The sequence below is a fragment of the Megalopta genalis genome, chromosome 5 (assembly GCF_051020955.1).
Source record: "Megalopta genalis isolate 19385.01 chromosome 5, iyMegGena1_principal, whole genome shotgun sequence".
Taxonomy (NCBI): Eukaryota; Metazoa; Arthropoda; class Insecta; order Hymenoptera; family Halictidae; genus Megalopta; species Megalopta genalis.
In genome coordinates this window covers 9,798,371-9,814,707 of record NC_135017.1, presented here as the reverse complement: position 1 = coordinate 9,814,707, position 16,337 = coordinate 9,798,371, and the positions used below count along the sequence as shown (strand labels likewise).

General features: G+C 46.4%; 1 protein-coding gene across 3 annotated transcripts; it reads right to left on the bottom strand.

Moving 5' to 3' along the window:
• Nucleotides 1–93: 93 nt before the first annotated feature.
• Vps13D (vacuolar protein sorting 13D) lies at nucleotides 94–16,188 on the bottom strand. Of its 3 annotated transcripts, XM_033471592.2 has the most exons (22): nucleotides 15,334–16,188; nucleotides 15,011–15,201; nucleotides 14,622–14,856; nucleotides 14,363–14,559; nucleotides 14,107–14,274; nucleotides 13,809–14,046; nucleotides 6,936–13,690; nucleotides 6,725–6,875; nucleotides 6,438–6,666; nucleotides 6,128–6,371; nucleotides 5,687–6,055; nucleotides 5,444–5,632; nucleotides 5,053–5,376; nucleotides 4,742–4,934; nucleotides 4,485–4,667; nucleotides 4,188–4,418; nucleotides 3,842–3,868; nucleotides 3,299–3,459; nucleotides 2,054–3,223; nucleotides 1,881–1,993; nucleotides 1,385–1,814; nucleotides 94–1,287 (listed from the first exon to the last, which is right to left on the bottom strand). In XM_033471592.2, exons 1-22 carry the CDS (start codon nucleotides 15,428–15,430, stop codon nucleotides 1,186–1,188), a joined length of 11,997 nt encoding a protein of 3,998 aa, XP_033327483.2. In that variant the 5' UTR covers nucleotides 15,431–16,188; the 3' UTR covers nucleotides 94–1,185. The 3 variants fall into 3 exon arrangements, with proteins under 3 accessions (XP_033327483.2, XP_033327482.2, XP_033327484.2); XM_033471591.2 differs by having other exon boundaries at nucleotides 6,725–13,690; XM_033471593.2 differs by lacking the exon at nucleotides 3,842–3,868.
• Between the last annotated feature and the right edge of the window lie 149 nt (nucleotides 16,189–16,337).

Below are 16,337 nucleotides of genomic sequence, written 5' to 3'. Positions count from 1 at the left end.
GTGGGAAAACAACGTGCACAAAAGCATCGATAACTATCGGCTTGGAACGATAGAAAAAGAAAATATATAGAAAAGAAAACGAATACACTCGTCTATCGAACAAAATAGAAGGATTTCTTTATTAAATTATATTGACAGTGTGAAAATGGTCGGGATGTAACAAATCTAGACAATCGTTGTATACAATAATAGATCATTATACACTTCGTCAACATGCTTACTATTTTATACGCGATATCGTTCACCGGTTTCTATTCAGTGCAATCTTATTTAGAAATATATAACACAGGGGGTGGGAAAAATGTTTGCTCGCCGTTATCAATGCAACGTTAAGATCGTTGAAGTTTCGTTGCTGCGGTGGACAAACACTTTTCCCACTGGCCATCCTACGCTTAAGCTGTACAATGCATTAAACTTATAACAAGTATTAATGCTGTTCCGATCGTTTCTATTAACGTGTTTGTACAAGTGTCTATTAAGTAGATTTACACGCACGGTTAGAAATAGAATGTACAGTTTTAATACGTTCGTTAGTGGCGTTGTCCAGCTACCCTTATCACCGTTAAAAAATACGATCTGTTTGAACCGAAAGTATGCAAAATATCGAACATGTTAATTAGAAAATAAATAGCTATCCTATATAAAAACTTTGGTTTCTCGTTAATTCTCTTATTATGCAGCATCGCCTTAAGTAGATTATTTTAATGGATACGTGTACCTTAATCATCTATATTTTACAAATTGTACTTATGTATTATGCGCACACACACACAGACACACACACGCATATACGCGCACACGTGACAAAAATACAAGTGCGTACGTGTAGACACGCGGAATTAATTTAAAAAAAATCTCTTGCACTCTTCGAAGGGATCACTTATCCTCTCTATCCTGCTATCGTAGTATCAAAAGTATAACGTGTGCTACCTGTGCGACAATGGAACGTTCTCGCGCCCTCTCTTCTCAATTACGCTGCAAAAAGTTTCACACGTCACCACAGCATCGATGGTGCCTTGCATCAGTCTTGTCAACATAGTTTTAAGCGTAGTAAGGCATCATTATGTGCACTGTTACAAAACGTAAAAGAGAGATAAGAATAGAGAAATAATAAAGAGAGAACCAAAGCCCTGACTAGTATGCGAAATATACATGAACAGCAGCACGCGGGTACGACGTCCGCTATTACTTGTAGTACTGAACGTCGTCGAGCATGTTATCAGACGAGGACAGAGTCAGATTGCGTTCCTCGTGCATCCCCTTAGCATAGTTGATTTGTTGCGATACCTGGAACAACAATGTTCAATCTCAGTAGCTATCCTTCCAAAAATTTCGACAGTCAAGGACAGCGCGTTGGATCAAAAGAAAATCGGCGTCTACCTACCCGTTTAGCAACGTCCTCATTGTCACACCGTACTTTTGGTCTCCTCAAAAGCTCAGGACCATCGACGTTGGTGGTTATCGTCGAGTCTGATCTGGATATGAGTTCTATGTAGTGCAACGTTGTGCCGTTGTTTTCAACTTTCTGCGTTGGTTGACAGTACAACAGGTCCACCAAGCTAACTTCGGTCACTACTCCCTTAGTTCCGCCGGAAATGACGCGAACCCTCTCGTTGGAGACCAATACCCTCAAGTTCTCCGTTCCACTACGGAGACACTCGTATGAGACGAACAGTTCCGAGTGATCATGGTCGTTTATGATGTAGAGGAACTCCTGTCCCTCTGCCTGCTGGCGATTGTAGGGTGGTAGCAGACCTGCTGGACCACTTGACACACGAGGAGGCCTGTCCCTTGTTGGTATCGTACGGTGAGCACTGGGAACACCAAGAATCAGGGTTATAGAAGTCACCCAATAATAACGTCTTGCACGATGCCTTTACCTCCTACTGGTTTCTCGTACAGCAGTGGCAGTCTCCGTCGCAAGGTCCAACACCCCCACGACTGGCTTCGTGATGGTTCCGACGACCCCTTTGCCAAAGCCAGCGAAGAAGCCCTGCGAACATTTATCATTGTTCAACTACACCTTCGTTAGGATATAATTGTTCACACATACCGGAAATCCTTCATTAGCAGCACCATCATATGTCTGCTTGAAGATGCTAGTTACACCTCCTAACAATCCAAATCCAAAGCCCTTTAATCCTGCTACCAGATGGTCACTGCTGCCAGCAGTATTAGCTCTGATCCTCTGTCTAGCTTCTTCGTGTCTTTCATCCATGATGACTCGACCCAATCCGTCGGACAAGGACTCGGTGACCTTAGCAGCCGAGTTGGAGATGCCATGGGTCACGTTCTTCACCAGGGTTTTTACGCTCCCCTCGTAGATCAGACCGGAGACTCCCTCCGTGACGTCGTTGACGAAGCCAAGAGGATTGCCAAGGAAGTCTACAGAACCTAGTATCACCGCAGCCTGCCACTTCAAGTCGTCTTTGTAGTGCTTTACAATGGAATGTACCAAAAACTGGGAGCTCTCAAACGGATGTCTCTTGATGAAGGGCTCCAGCTCGATGGTAGCGTCCTCGAACTTGATCAAGGTCAGGCCCAACTGTCTTTTGATCGCTTGGAGGTGACGCGGCAGCTTTGTAGTAGTCAGCACGCTGAGTTTCACCTGGCTAGGGACGATCTTTAACGCACCGAAGTAGTACCGTTTTGCATGAGCTGCGGAGACCTCGGAGATGAATCTCTGGGCCTTGAAGTCGTTCTCGTCCACTGGTACCTCTAGTTCGGACCGTCCTGCCCCTATGAAGGCAGCCAACTTCAGAATCAGCTTCTCTTCTAGGTGGATACAGAGAGGCTTGATGCTGACGATCACGTGCTTGTAGATCTCAGCATTCTGGTTCTTGGACTTCAGCTTCTCGGCGACCACGTGGATCGCTGGACGGTGTTCGCTATCTATACGCGCTGCTCGAGTGACGTACAGGACAGAGGTACATTGTGCTTCGAACAGCTGATTGTCTATTTGGATATCTTCTATGCTCAAGTCCAGGGTGGTGTTTGCGGGAGTTTGCACAAGCTCCAAGGTGATGGCAGCCAGCCGGGCAAACAGCAGCTCTTCAACTGGTCTTCTAGAGACGATTGACAGTCCTATTCCAGCTGTTAGATTCACCTTCAGTTCCAACTCTTTGGAGTTTAGGCTCTCGGCGTCTGTGTTTATCTGAGTTGGCCGGTGGCTGACGGCGATGTGAGACCAGTCGCGTTCTTCTAACAAAGCGAAGGTCTTCTTCTGCAAACAATTTATTTATTTGACAATTTATAGCTGGAGTTTATCGGCGTTCCAAGACTGAAGGACTTTGCGTACCCTTTCCTTGATGTCCAGTACTTGCAACACCCTCGTTGGTCCATCAGTCGTTACTCTGATGGACAAGAAACCAGATCCTGGGCGCAATTTTTGCCTTCCAACGCGCTGCTCGATCGGCGGAGGGCTGCTGTGCGTTTGTGGGCCCAACACTGCTTCACTCCCTAAAAATATAATAACGAACTCTGAATTAGGTGCATAGCAATTAATCAGAGGTGTTAGGTGGCTCAGTTAAAAGACATCAAAGTGTTAAAAATATAGCTTTCCCTCCATAGTGTCTCGTCTCTATCCCAAACACTCGTTTCACGGTTAACGAGAACTAGCATAGAAACGCTGCTACTACTCCCAAGCATCTCACCCCTAAACCGCGCGACGTTACGGAGGAAAAACCAGATATTCCAGAAAATATCGTTCATGCATAGAGACAACAGCAATGAGTGCGCGTAGCGCTAATGAAATAAAAAAAGAAGCAAGCCAGAGTTTGAAGCTGAATATAATAATACATAAATTGACGGTACTCTGAGTGTACCCCGAAACTATACGTACACATTTGCCAACGGGCGACACTGCCGCCTGCAACATTCGTTATCAATGTAGACCTCACCAATCAAGTAGAAGGATAATTATACTTTCTCAGGTAAAACGGGACGTAAAATCATAATCCTGGAATGGTTGCCTTTGCAACAATGTATTCTCAACGAAAATGAATCTGCTTGGCAGTAATAATGCTCGGTAATGAAACAAAGACACACGAAAGCTTGATCAAACGGTGCCAAACCAAATGGCGATGAACATGAACGAAAGATTTATATGTAAATGTGATGACAAAGGGGTAAGAGTAAGCTCCACTAAGAAAATGTGTCTAGGAGAGAGTAGTTCTTATATGTCAAACCTTCGTGTAGTCCCATAAATCCGTCTTTCGATTGAACACACATATTTTTGTGCGCGCAGCACAGCCTTCCATCGTCAGTGAACCGCCAGGTCTGCGTAGATCTTCTTCTGGAATCTGGTTTCCTCAAGGCCAGCGCACAGTAGGTAAATGGTTGTGGTGCAGTGCCTGCTATGTCCAGCACTAACACTGTCTCAGGTGTCTTTGAGTGTTTGTCTCTAGGTGGACTGGACCCTGAATCATACACCATCAAATTAAGATAATAACGCAATACACTAGAAACCGAAAATTAGAACAAACCTTCGTGTTGTATCTGGCCATCGCCGGTCATCCTCCATAACTGCGACCTGGCGCCATATTGCTTTCTCCTCAAGGCCACCCAGCCTCCAGGACCAGCTTCTAGAACCAATCTTTGGGTCTCCACGTCCAATGGATCCAACCCACACTCTCCTGATCCCAGGTCACAGTCAGATTTAAAAGTCCCTAGTGTTAACAGCCATAATAGTTATAACCATTCGCTGCTGAGCCACATTGTGTACTAATTAAGTAAAAATTACCAGCGAAAGCAATGTAAATAAAATTCTCGTAAGTCAACCCCCTCCCTTCAGCGAGAATGTTCAAGTCGTAGGTGGCGGTCACGCCTCCTGGTGCGGTCAACACCAAACCCGCGGATTGTATTGGTTCATCCAATGCGTATGGAACTGACGAATGGGGTCGCACAGTCCATTGTAGATTGTCGTGCACGGTGACCTATAAGAAGACTCTTGAAAATAATTTCTAATTAATTCGATCAGATGGCTTAGCGAATGAGACCTAGGAATCACGTCGGAATGCATTCGTGAGAAGCGTATTCATTATCGTTAATCACCTGATTAACCACCAAAGGAACCTCCGAGAAGTTATCCACCCTAATGGGCGGCGGCATGGTGTCCGCATCGGTGAACACTATGAAATACGTGCTCTCTTGCAACACCACGTCCACTCGGAGGAAATGCATCCTTCCGGCTGCATCTCTAATATTAATCGTCAAGGAGTAGTTGTCGTCCAACCTAATGCCACCAGACCACATGCAGTCCTTGACGTCTATGATCCGGACGCATAGCAATAAGTCTTTGTCGAGTCTTGGCCAATGAAAGGGCATATGACAATCGGGCATAGTTCTGATGTAGGTTGCTTGAGCGTCTGGATGACTCTGAAAGAGAAAGAGCTATAGTCTCAAGCTGCGCAAACAGCAACCGAAAGTTGAGGAATCGACCTACAATGGTCGTAGTGAAACATTTTTGTGCCAATTCCAGCGTGAAGCTCGACTTATTATGCAACTGGTATCTAGGTGACAATGTGACCACTGTCGTGGCTCTGTACTTTCCTCTTGCAGTCCTCGTAGCGACACTGATTAAGTAAACTATATCCGGTCGGCCATCGCGCAAGGATATCCTAAGCCTGTGCACCTGGAAGATTCAAGATCACGCACCGTCTCGTGATGGTTGATGGTGTGAACAAACCTGTATCCCAGGCTGCAGATGAAAGTGCTGGGACCACTGGGGTATACCGTGAGGGTGCACCGAGGTGCCAACCCTAACTGACAATGTCCTGCTAGCTTCTTCATCGCTGAAGGAGAACAGCAGTGGCGCCACCATCCTGGCTTTCTCGTGCTCCTCAAATTGTCCAGCTGCCTCGACGCCAACCCCTTCTTGCCTGAACACTAGGGGCAGGCCAGTCTTGTTTAGGATCCAATACGGCGAAGTTATGCTAATTTGTATTGCAGAACCTTTCTCTACATTGATAGCTGCGTATAAAAAGAGTATTCTGCCGGAGAAGTCGGCTAGCTTGAGGCGAGCAGTGAAGGAGTTAGCGTTCGGTGGCAGTAGCATCTATGAAAAACATATTCTCCTTGAATTATTAATATTTTCATATTACCTTAATACCAGAGACAAATTTCCCACCGTTCCTGATCCAGGGTAACCATCAATCTGTATCGTAATCTCTAATTGCTCTTCAATGTTCACTGCGTGCAGATCAGCACTGCTACCAGCTGCTATTCTGTTACTTTCTGCACCAACTTTGAACAAAATCTCGTGCGGCAATAAATTGTTTAGCGTGATTGGTGCCATGATAGTTATAGTGTGTGCTGGCAGCATATGACCAATGTCTGGCGGATAATTGTTACGCATAACAGCCACACACATCCTGCAAGAACAAATGAATTTACAAATGCAGTAAATCATTCCACCTCAACGTCAACGGTATACCTACCTAAATATATTATTATGATTAGCTCTACATGTAATACGATTTTCTATAACTTCCAGTGGTTTCCTTACTGTCGTCCAGTCTATCGTTTCCGTGCAATATTGGAACAAGTTGTTCACGTTTATAGGTTTCAGACACACCTGCACACCGGTGTGCGTCAACGGCACCGATATGGTGGACTGTGCTGGTACTTGGAAAATTCTATCGGTGATTGGTGTGATCAAAGATAAGTCTGAAAGAAAACAGCTCTTAATACATGATTCCGATTTTAGAAAATTATGCAGACGTACATTCAAACTGATGCAACGATTTCTCCATCTTGATCTCTACCGTGTGCGCTAACTTATTCGATATCTGCAATGCTGATCTAACTGTTACTAGCTTCCGAGCTGACCCCTCTAACTCAACAGCAAATACTATTCTAGCTTTAGGTACTAGCACCTGAAAGTGACCATGGTAATTAATATACAGACAGGATTCTTCTGGCAAACGTTCACTCACCTGTAAATTAGTACTGCTATCGTAGGCGTGCCTGAAATATATGCCGACGCGATCAACAGTCACAGGCTCCACAGCTGTCCACCCTTCTACGAGCACTGTGATCTGATGTCTCCTAACGCTATGCGTCGCATGATGCCTCAATTTCCCTCTCCCTTCGAACGTAAATGGCACAGTGCCTCCTGGAACGACTTCGATCCAAGTGTCGTCCTTTTGGAACACATTTTTCTGTTTGAAATTCGGTCCCACGTCCTTGGTGTCGTTTGTGGTTGCAATGATGGTCTTGAACCATAGATTACAGCCTGTCTCGTTCTTCAAAGCGAAGGGAATGAAGGGCAGCCTGCGTCGGTAGGCTTGCCCATTCCCTACCGGCTTGTTCGGGTTGACGTCCTTAAGCGAGGTCGAGTAGAAGTCCTGCATCCAGTTGTTCTTAACCAGCTCTATCAGCTCAATCAACGTCGAGGTCACATTAACGTCTACAGAGTTCTGAGAGTCCACGGACATCTGTAGCCTCTTCGAGTTGAGGGAGTTGGTCAAAGTCTGCTCCCACTGTACAGTAGCCTGCCAAGGTTCCACAAACGGCTCCCATCCGCTGAGGACTCTGTTATAGTAATCGATGCTGGACATAGAGGACACTAAACCAGGCCCTTGGCAAACCTGCCTCAGGCTGAAATCCGATAAGGTTATCTCCAGAAGAGGGACATCGGCGTCCCTACAATCGTCTATAATGCAGATCCTAGCGCAGGAAATCTGTAACTCAATAGTATGAAAAATAAACTCTTGTTTCGTGCTCCCGTCGGAATTAGGCATCGCGTTCTGTGTCAGCCACAAGGCTGCATCGTCCAGCTGGCCATTGCAGAGATCCAGGGCTTCTCTGCAGTCTGTGTCCGCAAATCCTAGCCCTGCCAACTTCTGCACTTGCTTCTCCGTGGGCGTCAACACCTCATTCGAGCGTTGCTTGGCTACTAGCGTCTGTTTTGGTAGGGAACTGAGCATTCTGGAGAACATCGTTACATCATGGTAGCTGAGCCTGACACATAATGGCTGCAACTGTATCTCAAGACACTTGTCCTGCGTCAGGTCCAGGCTGGCCCCCACTGGGTCAATGATTGACAAGGCGGTTTCCTCTTCTAGACCAGGAATGCAAGAGAACAGTTCACAATGAGACAGGTTACAGGACAAAGGCTTCTCTCCTTCTTGCGGCGCAGATCTGTATGATAAAACTGCTGTGCTCTTCAGGATGACAGCGTTTGTGTCAGACACCGACGTGTCCTCCACAATCACCAGCTCTGAATCCGTGATATTGATCTTCAGTTCCAGAGGTATGGTAGACGAAGCGTTATTATCATTTTCCTGATTGTTCTCCGCGTAAAACTGTGCCATGCCGATGATGGGCGCAGGTTCCGGAGAGTTCAATATCAGGAAGTCCTTCACGGTTTCCCACCAATCCAAGATGGCCGTCAGCCGCATGCTGTGTACCAAAATGGTGGTCGCTGCGTTCGCTTTGCGTCTCCTGTGATGCACTTCAGCCTGCACACGGTTCTCGTTGTTGGCGTTCCTCAGAGGCTGAAGAATCCCTGTGAACACGTTCGACTGCATACTCGAAGGCTCATCCTGGAATCGTGTGTCCGTGATCAAGATTTCTTGAGACACTAAATCTATGTCCTGCGATCCGTCGCTCAAGGAATCCAAGGTCAGCCGAGATTTTATAAAATTGATGCAGGCTAGAGCAGCAATGTTGTGATTAGGGTGTAGCTTCACGGTCACGTTCACCAGCTCCAGCGTGATGCAGGACTTCTTCCAGATCTTCTCACGATTATCCACGCTAACCATGGAGTATTTGACTGTCTGGTCCAGATCCTGCATGAACTGTCTCAAGTCCTCCAAATTCTCCCCGATGTTGTACGACAAGAGTCCTCGGATCAGCATATATTGAGCAGGGTCCAAAGCACAGTCCATCGTCGACAGAGTCCCATGTATACTTAAATCAGGTATATCTCTGCTAATATAAGTATCTAGGTTCCTTTCTATCCTCAGTTTCAAGTGGCACATCTCTGTGAGCAACGATGAGCCCAATTTCTTGATTAGGAAACCGCCTACAACCAAGCTGTCCATGTTCTCGCTTTGGTCGTCGCAGGACATCCTTTTGGCAGCGTAAACGTCCATGTTGACCAGCTCGAGCAGCATTATGTCCAGCATACACTTGTCTATGACCTCGGAAGCCGCGAACTTGTTGTGAGCAGTGAGTTCTCCTAAATCCAACAGTATCAGTTCATCGGACCTGGAGCTGACCGGCAGCAAAATGACAGGAGCTCCTGCATGAAGCTCCAAGGACAGTCTCATGCTTCGCTTGCTGGTGTCTATGACAGCTCCTAATCCAGCTTTCAGGTTCGCCATGATGGTCCACAGCTGAGAGAAGTGCGCGAAGAACGCCTGCAGCTCCGCCACGAATCTCTGGGTGTGTACATAGTGAACGGCGGACATTTCTAACTTCAATTGAGCATCGTAAGGTCGCTTTTCCGAGTCCATGTAGCTGGAATACTGAAAGTTCAAAGCTTTTCTACCAGAAGAGAGGAACCTCTCTCTATAGAATCTCCCGTGAGGCGTGAGGTCTAGCAGCGACATGGACCCCAAGGATCCGGACACCATCGTCTTCCCATTCACCTTCAGAATGTGCATGTTGGCATTGGATACGTTCGCTTTGGCAATCTCCCTTTCAGTTTGTATCAGCACCAACGTCAGAGACCTGACTTCTATCTCAGTTTCCGATCGTATGGGGAAGCTGTCTGCCTTGTCCAGCTGATCCACGTCGATGGATGTTTGCATGGTAAGCTTGGAGTTTATTACGGATGGTCCCGCGAATCCGAAAAAGTCGAAGACCACCATCCAGGACTCCACGCTGATCACGAGGTCCAGACAGTTGAAGTCCACGGTTATGTTTTTCTGTTGAAACTGGTCTTTTTCTTCCTGATCAGGGTCTGGTTCAGTTATAGTGATGCTCATCAACACGAGATTCTCCTCGCTCGTGGCTGCACCAGGTGAGGGAGGTGGAGTATTGGGGGTGCCGACTAAGGAGACAGGCTTTCTACGCCAATGGTCAGGGATGGCACCATACAAAGTGTCAGTTTCTAATCTATCGGGCAAGCTACCCCGTCCAAACTCGCATCTGAATTGTTGGATAAACGCCAGATCTGGGCAAGACTTGGAGACACCTGCAGGAAGCTTGGCACGTGTTGGGGCAGAGGACTGCATCATGCACCTGTGCCTGGAGCCAACAGGACACAGCAAATCCTCCATGAGCAACGATCGCAGGGCGACTTGAATAGTGGATTCGTTTTTCTGTAGCTTCTCGTACTTTGCCACAAAGTCTCTCATCGATAGCTCGACTAGTGGCTGTTCCAGAAGGCCTTGCTTCAACTCCACGCTCAACGTAGGCAGTTCAAACAGGACTTTCATGGATACAACCAGCTTGTCGGAATAATTTGGCAATTTGTTGGTCACGTGAGACTTTTGGACGACGGGCACTGCCACTGGCATCGAGAACATCCTGTTGATAGTGTCCAGCAGTTGTTCGTATTGGCCTCTGGATAGAGAGACCTTTAACGGCTTGGTCACGACCCCATGGACCTGAACCACCGGGTTATTGGAGAATTCATTGTCCAGGAAGAAACTAGGTGTTTGTGCTAATGTATTCTCTATCTCAACTACTACTTTCAATACTGTATCGTGCAAAATTGGCTTCCCGGACTCTTTGCAAGAATATATCTCTTCGGCCCTTTGAGGCAAATTGTTGGGCCCTTTGCCGACCTGCGGCGACACCTCAAGGGAGTATATGTTCATGTCCCGCACCTCTAAAGTTAGCTTATGCTTCGCCATAGAGTCAAGATGGGGTTCGTGTTGCATGGACATTGTACCGAGATGAGCAACGAAGACTTGGCAACTGTGGGATGATCGAGGTATAACCAGCACAGGACTGTCCAAAAGAATGTCCAGCTTCAAAGACACGCTGCCAGAGGGTTCTAGGTCTACCGAGAGGCTTGGTAAGCGTCTACGCGGCGGAATGGACCAGTCCTCCGCGTTGACCAAGCCGATTGCCATGTCTGTAGCTGCTGCGCTGATTTGGCGAGCTAGGTTTTTCAAATACTGTTTGAAGTCATCGGCACATGAGCGTAGTTCAGAGAGAAGGTGTGGAGCATGAGTATACCAGACGCTGCCTACGCGAATCGTCAGATCTATTAACGTCACCGGTCCATCCTGATGCTGCCCATTTTGGTTGGTACACCGATTTGCTGAGAACCTCAACGCTTCAGGCTGATTGGACAGATTAGTAAAGTGCTCTAATGGTTGCTGAAGGGGATCTGCGATGGGATCCCTTCCGACGCTGATGATACGCTGGTGCACCTTGCCAGTTGGCGTTTGGTCCAGGACCTGTAGGCCCCCAAGGGACCCAGAGATCGAAGCGTTCACTGCCAAGGTAGCCTGTATCCTGGCGTCGCACATTGTTGCTGTGGCGATCTTCTGACCCACCAGGTGGTTGTCGTGCATCACCGCCCTCAAGAGTAGTACGTTTAACCTATGGAAGTCGAAAGTTATCTCGGTCCTAGTGGACACTTTGGAGTCTATAGTTTGACTCGACATGGACTCCTGTCTCTCTATGTGCCCCGGCCTCATCTTCTGTGACGGGAATATCCTCCTGAAAAAGCCCATCAGCTCTACTATCGTCTCCTGATTGGCGATTATATCCAGATTGTTGAACTGTATGTTAGCCACCCTCAGGTTCTCTAAGGTGTCGTACACTAGGGTCAGTTCTACGACTATCAGAGCTTCGGAGTCCGTCTTGTCTAACTCGATGAACGAGTTATTCTTTGAGGATTGCAAGTTCTTTGATCTAGTCGCTAGATTGGACAAAGCATTGGTCAAAGCAATTGGAGAAGTTAGGCGTCTTGGTACGTTAGGGTCAGGGGAGCCAGGGGACACCGGAGAAACTGGCGAGGTGGGTTCAGAGTCCCTCAGACTCCCGGAGACACTGTCCATCCCGACGTGTTTGTGGCTGGCAACTAACAACTCGAAGTCAGGCCCAAATTCTTGAAGTGCATCAACCAAAAGTAAACCGTGAACAGACAAAGAAACACAAACATCCGCAGTCCTTTTACTGAACGCTGCTCTAACTCCGGAGACCTGCAACTCCGCGACACTGCGACCTCTTGACTGCAGCTCGAAAGTCATCTGATCGATAATGAACTGAACCATCACGGCGTGACTCAGAGACTTGTCTGTTGACTCCTCTTTCTTCGGACTCTCAGGTTCTTCACTGATCACGCCAGTTTGCGCAATGCCTGTTGATTTGGAGAAGTTCGAAAGCAAATTGTACATCAGCCTAATCGCCTCTACCTTCTGTTCGTTAACGTGCACCACTAATCTCGGCAGATTCCCGGACACCGTCACGGAAGGAAAATTAGGGTCTGATGTGTTGAACACACGTCTCTCGATCTGCAGGGATATGTTGAAACGCTCTAGGACGTGCAGACTCGACATGCCTCTAGTGCGGCCATGTTTCCAGTTGTCCTTCACCTTACCCACTAAGATCTGCAGATCGACTAGGTTGATAGAGTAATGGTCGTACAACTTTTGGTGCAAAGCTGTCTCTGATATAGTTTGAAAATCCTGGACGGAGCCGTTCTCCTGGCTACCAGGTGGTGTAGAACAAGGTGTCTCGAATCTCTCGTCCTCATCGTCGCTGTTGGTCCCCGAGCCTGGCTTGATGACGACCTCATCGTTTTGAACACTATTCGTCAAGTGAAGCTTGCCAAAGTCAACAACCACAACCGCAGCATTTGAATCTGTGAAATTCTCCACCAGCAGGATCTGGGGTGCAGATATATTAAACTGCAAGTCCCAAGATGACCGATAGACAAAGTCGCCCTCCAGAATCTGCTCCCAGTTCTTGATCAGCTGCCTGTGCGTTCTGCGCTTCATCGCCTGTATCCTTTGCGTGGTGGAGGACCTGTGAGGCTCGCACATGAAGTCGATGAGCCAAGAAATCACAGCGGGATTGTACACCACGTCCAACGACTTCGAATTCACGTGCAACGAGTGATCGGCGGTTATATGAAGTGGACGTTTCTCATAAGTCATCTCGAATAGATGCTGTGGCAATTGATTGGTCAGTTTCTCTGAGGAGCTACGCGCACGGGAGACTATGGTGGACACCACCTGGGGCTGTACAAGAATAGGGAAAGTCGAGTTCTCCGTGAGATAATCGTGCAAGTACAGAGCCCCCAAACTGATTGTGAACTTGTGAGACCCTGATCTAGGCCTGGACTCGTAGCTCAGGTTTACCCGTTCGAATTGCAACTCTATCACAGTCTTCGCTTGTTCGGCCTTGACTGTACAGAGGGATATTGCTCCCTTGGACAGTGTAAAATTAAACTGGCCGAATATCATGTCGCGGCGGAGGAGGGTGTCGTCGTCTATAGTGTCTGCTAGCACATCCAAAAGCTCCCCATCAAAGGTAGAGGACGTGGCTTGGGTGTTTGTGTTAGGTGCCTTCGAGTACCAACCCCACCATTGCGGAAACCACTGCTCCAGCATGCCACGACCTTGAGGCACGTTTTCGTTCACGTTCGGAGCAGGCTTCGGCGGCTTGACCCTGTACATTGCTATCTCCCGCAGCACTCTAAGCTCGTCGAAATTGCGCTCTTGCTCCACTTTCTCCTTGATTTGCTTTATATCCATCGGTAAAATACTCGTTGGCGTTCCTGGAGAATAATAATAATTTAAAAAATACGCTCTAAAAGAAGGGACTTGTATGCTACTCCACGAAAATAATTCGTAACTATAGTTTCTCGGAGTACTGTATCATTTTCAGACGATTACCTAACAACTTAGTATAGCTGTCGACGTATAAAATATTCTCTTTCCCTCTGCAAAGCATGTCCTCCCAAGTTGGCTTAGGTTTGAGAGCTTCTTTGCCAAGATGGCAGCGCGCAGCGTACTTCCACCATTCCTTAGGCGCTGTAGATACACTAACCGATGGACGACAACGTCTTTGCTGTTTCTGACGCTCTATGTCTTTCAGACCCCTTATGCATTTCACTGCCTGGTTATATTGTACCTAAAACGAGAGTCATTCTTCGTACTTCGAGGCCATAGGAACTCGAATTCGAATACATACATCTGTGAGGCATAATGGCACTTCATCTAGATGAAGATCTACCACTATTCTTGGCTTGTTTGTGGATCTCAGTGGTCGTTCTGATCTGTCCCTTTTAATATACGCTTTTGCATTAACGGGCGACAATATGTACTTTTTCGCTACGTTCTTCGACTCGCTCATAGCAATCTGCCGGGCGGAAAAATATTACTCAAAAGACCATTGATCGATTCATCGATTCATCGGTTAGACAATTCGTAGAAAAGTAAATATATACAGCTAAATCACCGAGATTGAGGGACCCGAAAAACTCGTCTGTTTTCAATTGATTCCAATAAACAGCGAGCCTGTCGAGCTCCATCAGCTTCAAGGAGGCGTCTGTCAGGTTCCACGAAGTGGATCCAGGTATCCAACTGGCATCGCAACTTTGTGCAGTTAGCGATCCTATCGTTATACCGAGTGCAATCCCGCCACCTTCGAACGAAAACCATTTTACCGATCGCGTAAGTTCGGACAGATCGAAACAGGGTCATTACCATTCGACAACGTCACCCCATCCTCGTATCTTATATGTACATCTTTAATGTGAAATTGTAAGTTCTCGATGATACTTGTCATCAACGACGTTCCATAATTCACCCAAGAACTGTAACTGGTGGCATAGTAACCGGGATCGCGGGAGTCTGTGTCCGCCCTCCATCTTGCTTCCAACGAATCCAACCGACTCAGTTTGTACTCTAAAATTGCGTGTTCTTCGGCCTCGTTATCGAACTGTAAATTTTAATTCGAACTCTCGTTACCCGAACATAAAAAATTCGTCGAGCATTCGAACTTAAATCGAATAAAAACCGAAGTAATCTTAATTCAGTGAACATTTAAGTACTGAAGTTTGAGTATCATGTACTCTAAATCCTAATGCACCTACCTCATTCAAACTTATTGGTCCAGCCACTAAGTACAGTTGCTCTATGACTATAACCCAGGATGCTGTTCTGATCTGACGAACAGGCACCTGCACCCTGACCTTCCCTATAAAACCAGCTTTTATCTCAATCGGTAGCCCGATGTGCCTTAAAGCTTCCTTCTTCAAGGGAAGATTCTCTAATTCCACCTCTCCTGCAAAGTTCATACGCATCTAAATAGCCACATTACCATTTATTTAATTGTCAATAAAGTGTCGTCGATTATCAACTGATAATCGACATCAACCAGGGTGGTCTATTCCCAGGCCAAGAATTATAACCTTACCCGACAATAAAGCTATGCTAAGTTGATCTGTATTCAAGTTTTCAACATATTTCCCGAGATAATTGTTCAACACCCACGCAACGAGTCCTTCCAACATTTTGAATGTTCGGGGTGTCCCTTAATAGCTACAAAACAAAACTTATATACAGTAGTAGGCATAAATAAACTGTTTAGGTTATCCGCTCCGAATTTCGTTCAAACATTCGCGATTCACGAAATAACAGCACCCATGGAGCATACTGACGAACAGATATAACTGTCCTCGAGCGAAAGTAATATCTCTCATATCCAGATTCTATTTCAATCAAATGAAAATCTTCGAAGCCTCTTGTGTATCACTGGGAGTCATGTTAAACAATGTTGCATCGATCGTGTACCGACAGTTTCGTCGTAGGATTTTGACATTGCTGTGAAACTCTTGCAACTCACGACACTTTGTGTCACCAAGTGTTATTCCTTGTTTAATTTCTGTATAGCGTATAATTTTAATTTAACTGCATTCTATGTAGTTACACGATGTATTATTATTAGACTGTTGAGGTAATCCCACGTTGACGATCAACCGTTAGGAATTTTGTGGATTCTGGGACGCCCACGAGTAGGCAAAATCATCGGTTTTACCGTTAAATAAGCAATTTCTTTCTTTCGCCTATTCGCCCAATTGTAGAAACAATTTGTGGTTATTTTTTCTTTCTTCGCACTTGTTCGACACGGCTCGTACAAAGTGCAATCATGATGCACTTTTACCGGCCAATGAGAAACGTCTCTGTGACAACATATAATTCATTATTCAGTGATTTAAGTCTTAACTGCACTGGATGCACGTGAATTCGAATTTTCAGTTCATTAACAAACTGAAACAATATTTCTTTTTATTTATCAGCAGCTAGTCGACGTTATCATAGGTCATAAATAACTTGGATTAGCCGTCTTTTATCTCATCATTGGGCGTCGGTCATCCGACGGTTAGGGACAAAACAAAACATCGTAATTTCGGTATTATA

Coding starts and splice junctions, on each gene's coding strand:
- Vps13D (XM_033471591.2), bottom strand. CDS start 15,430: ATGTTGGAAGGACTCGTTGCGTGGGTGTTGAACAATTATCTCGGGAAA. Junction 4,668..4,741: donor TATTTACATTGCTTTCGCTG/GTAATTTTTACT, acceptor TGTTAACACTAG/GGACTTTTAAATCTGACTGT. Junction 3,224..3,298: donor TACTGGACATCAAGGAAAGG/GTACGCAAAGTC, acceptor AATTGTTTGCAG/AAGAAGACCTTCGCTTTGTT.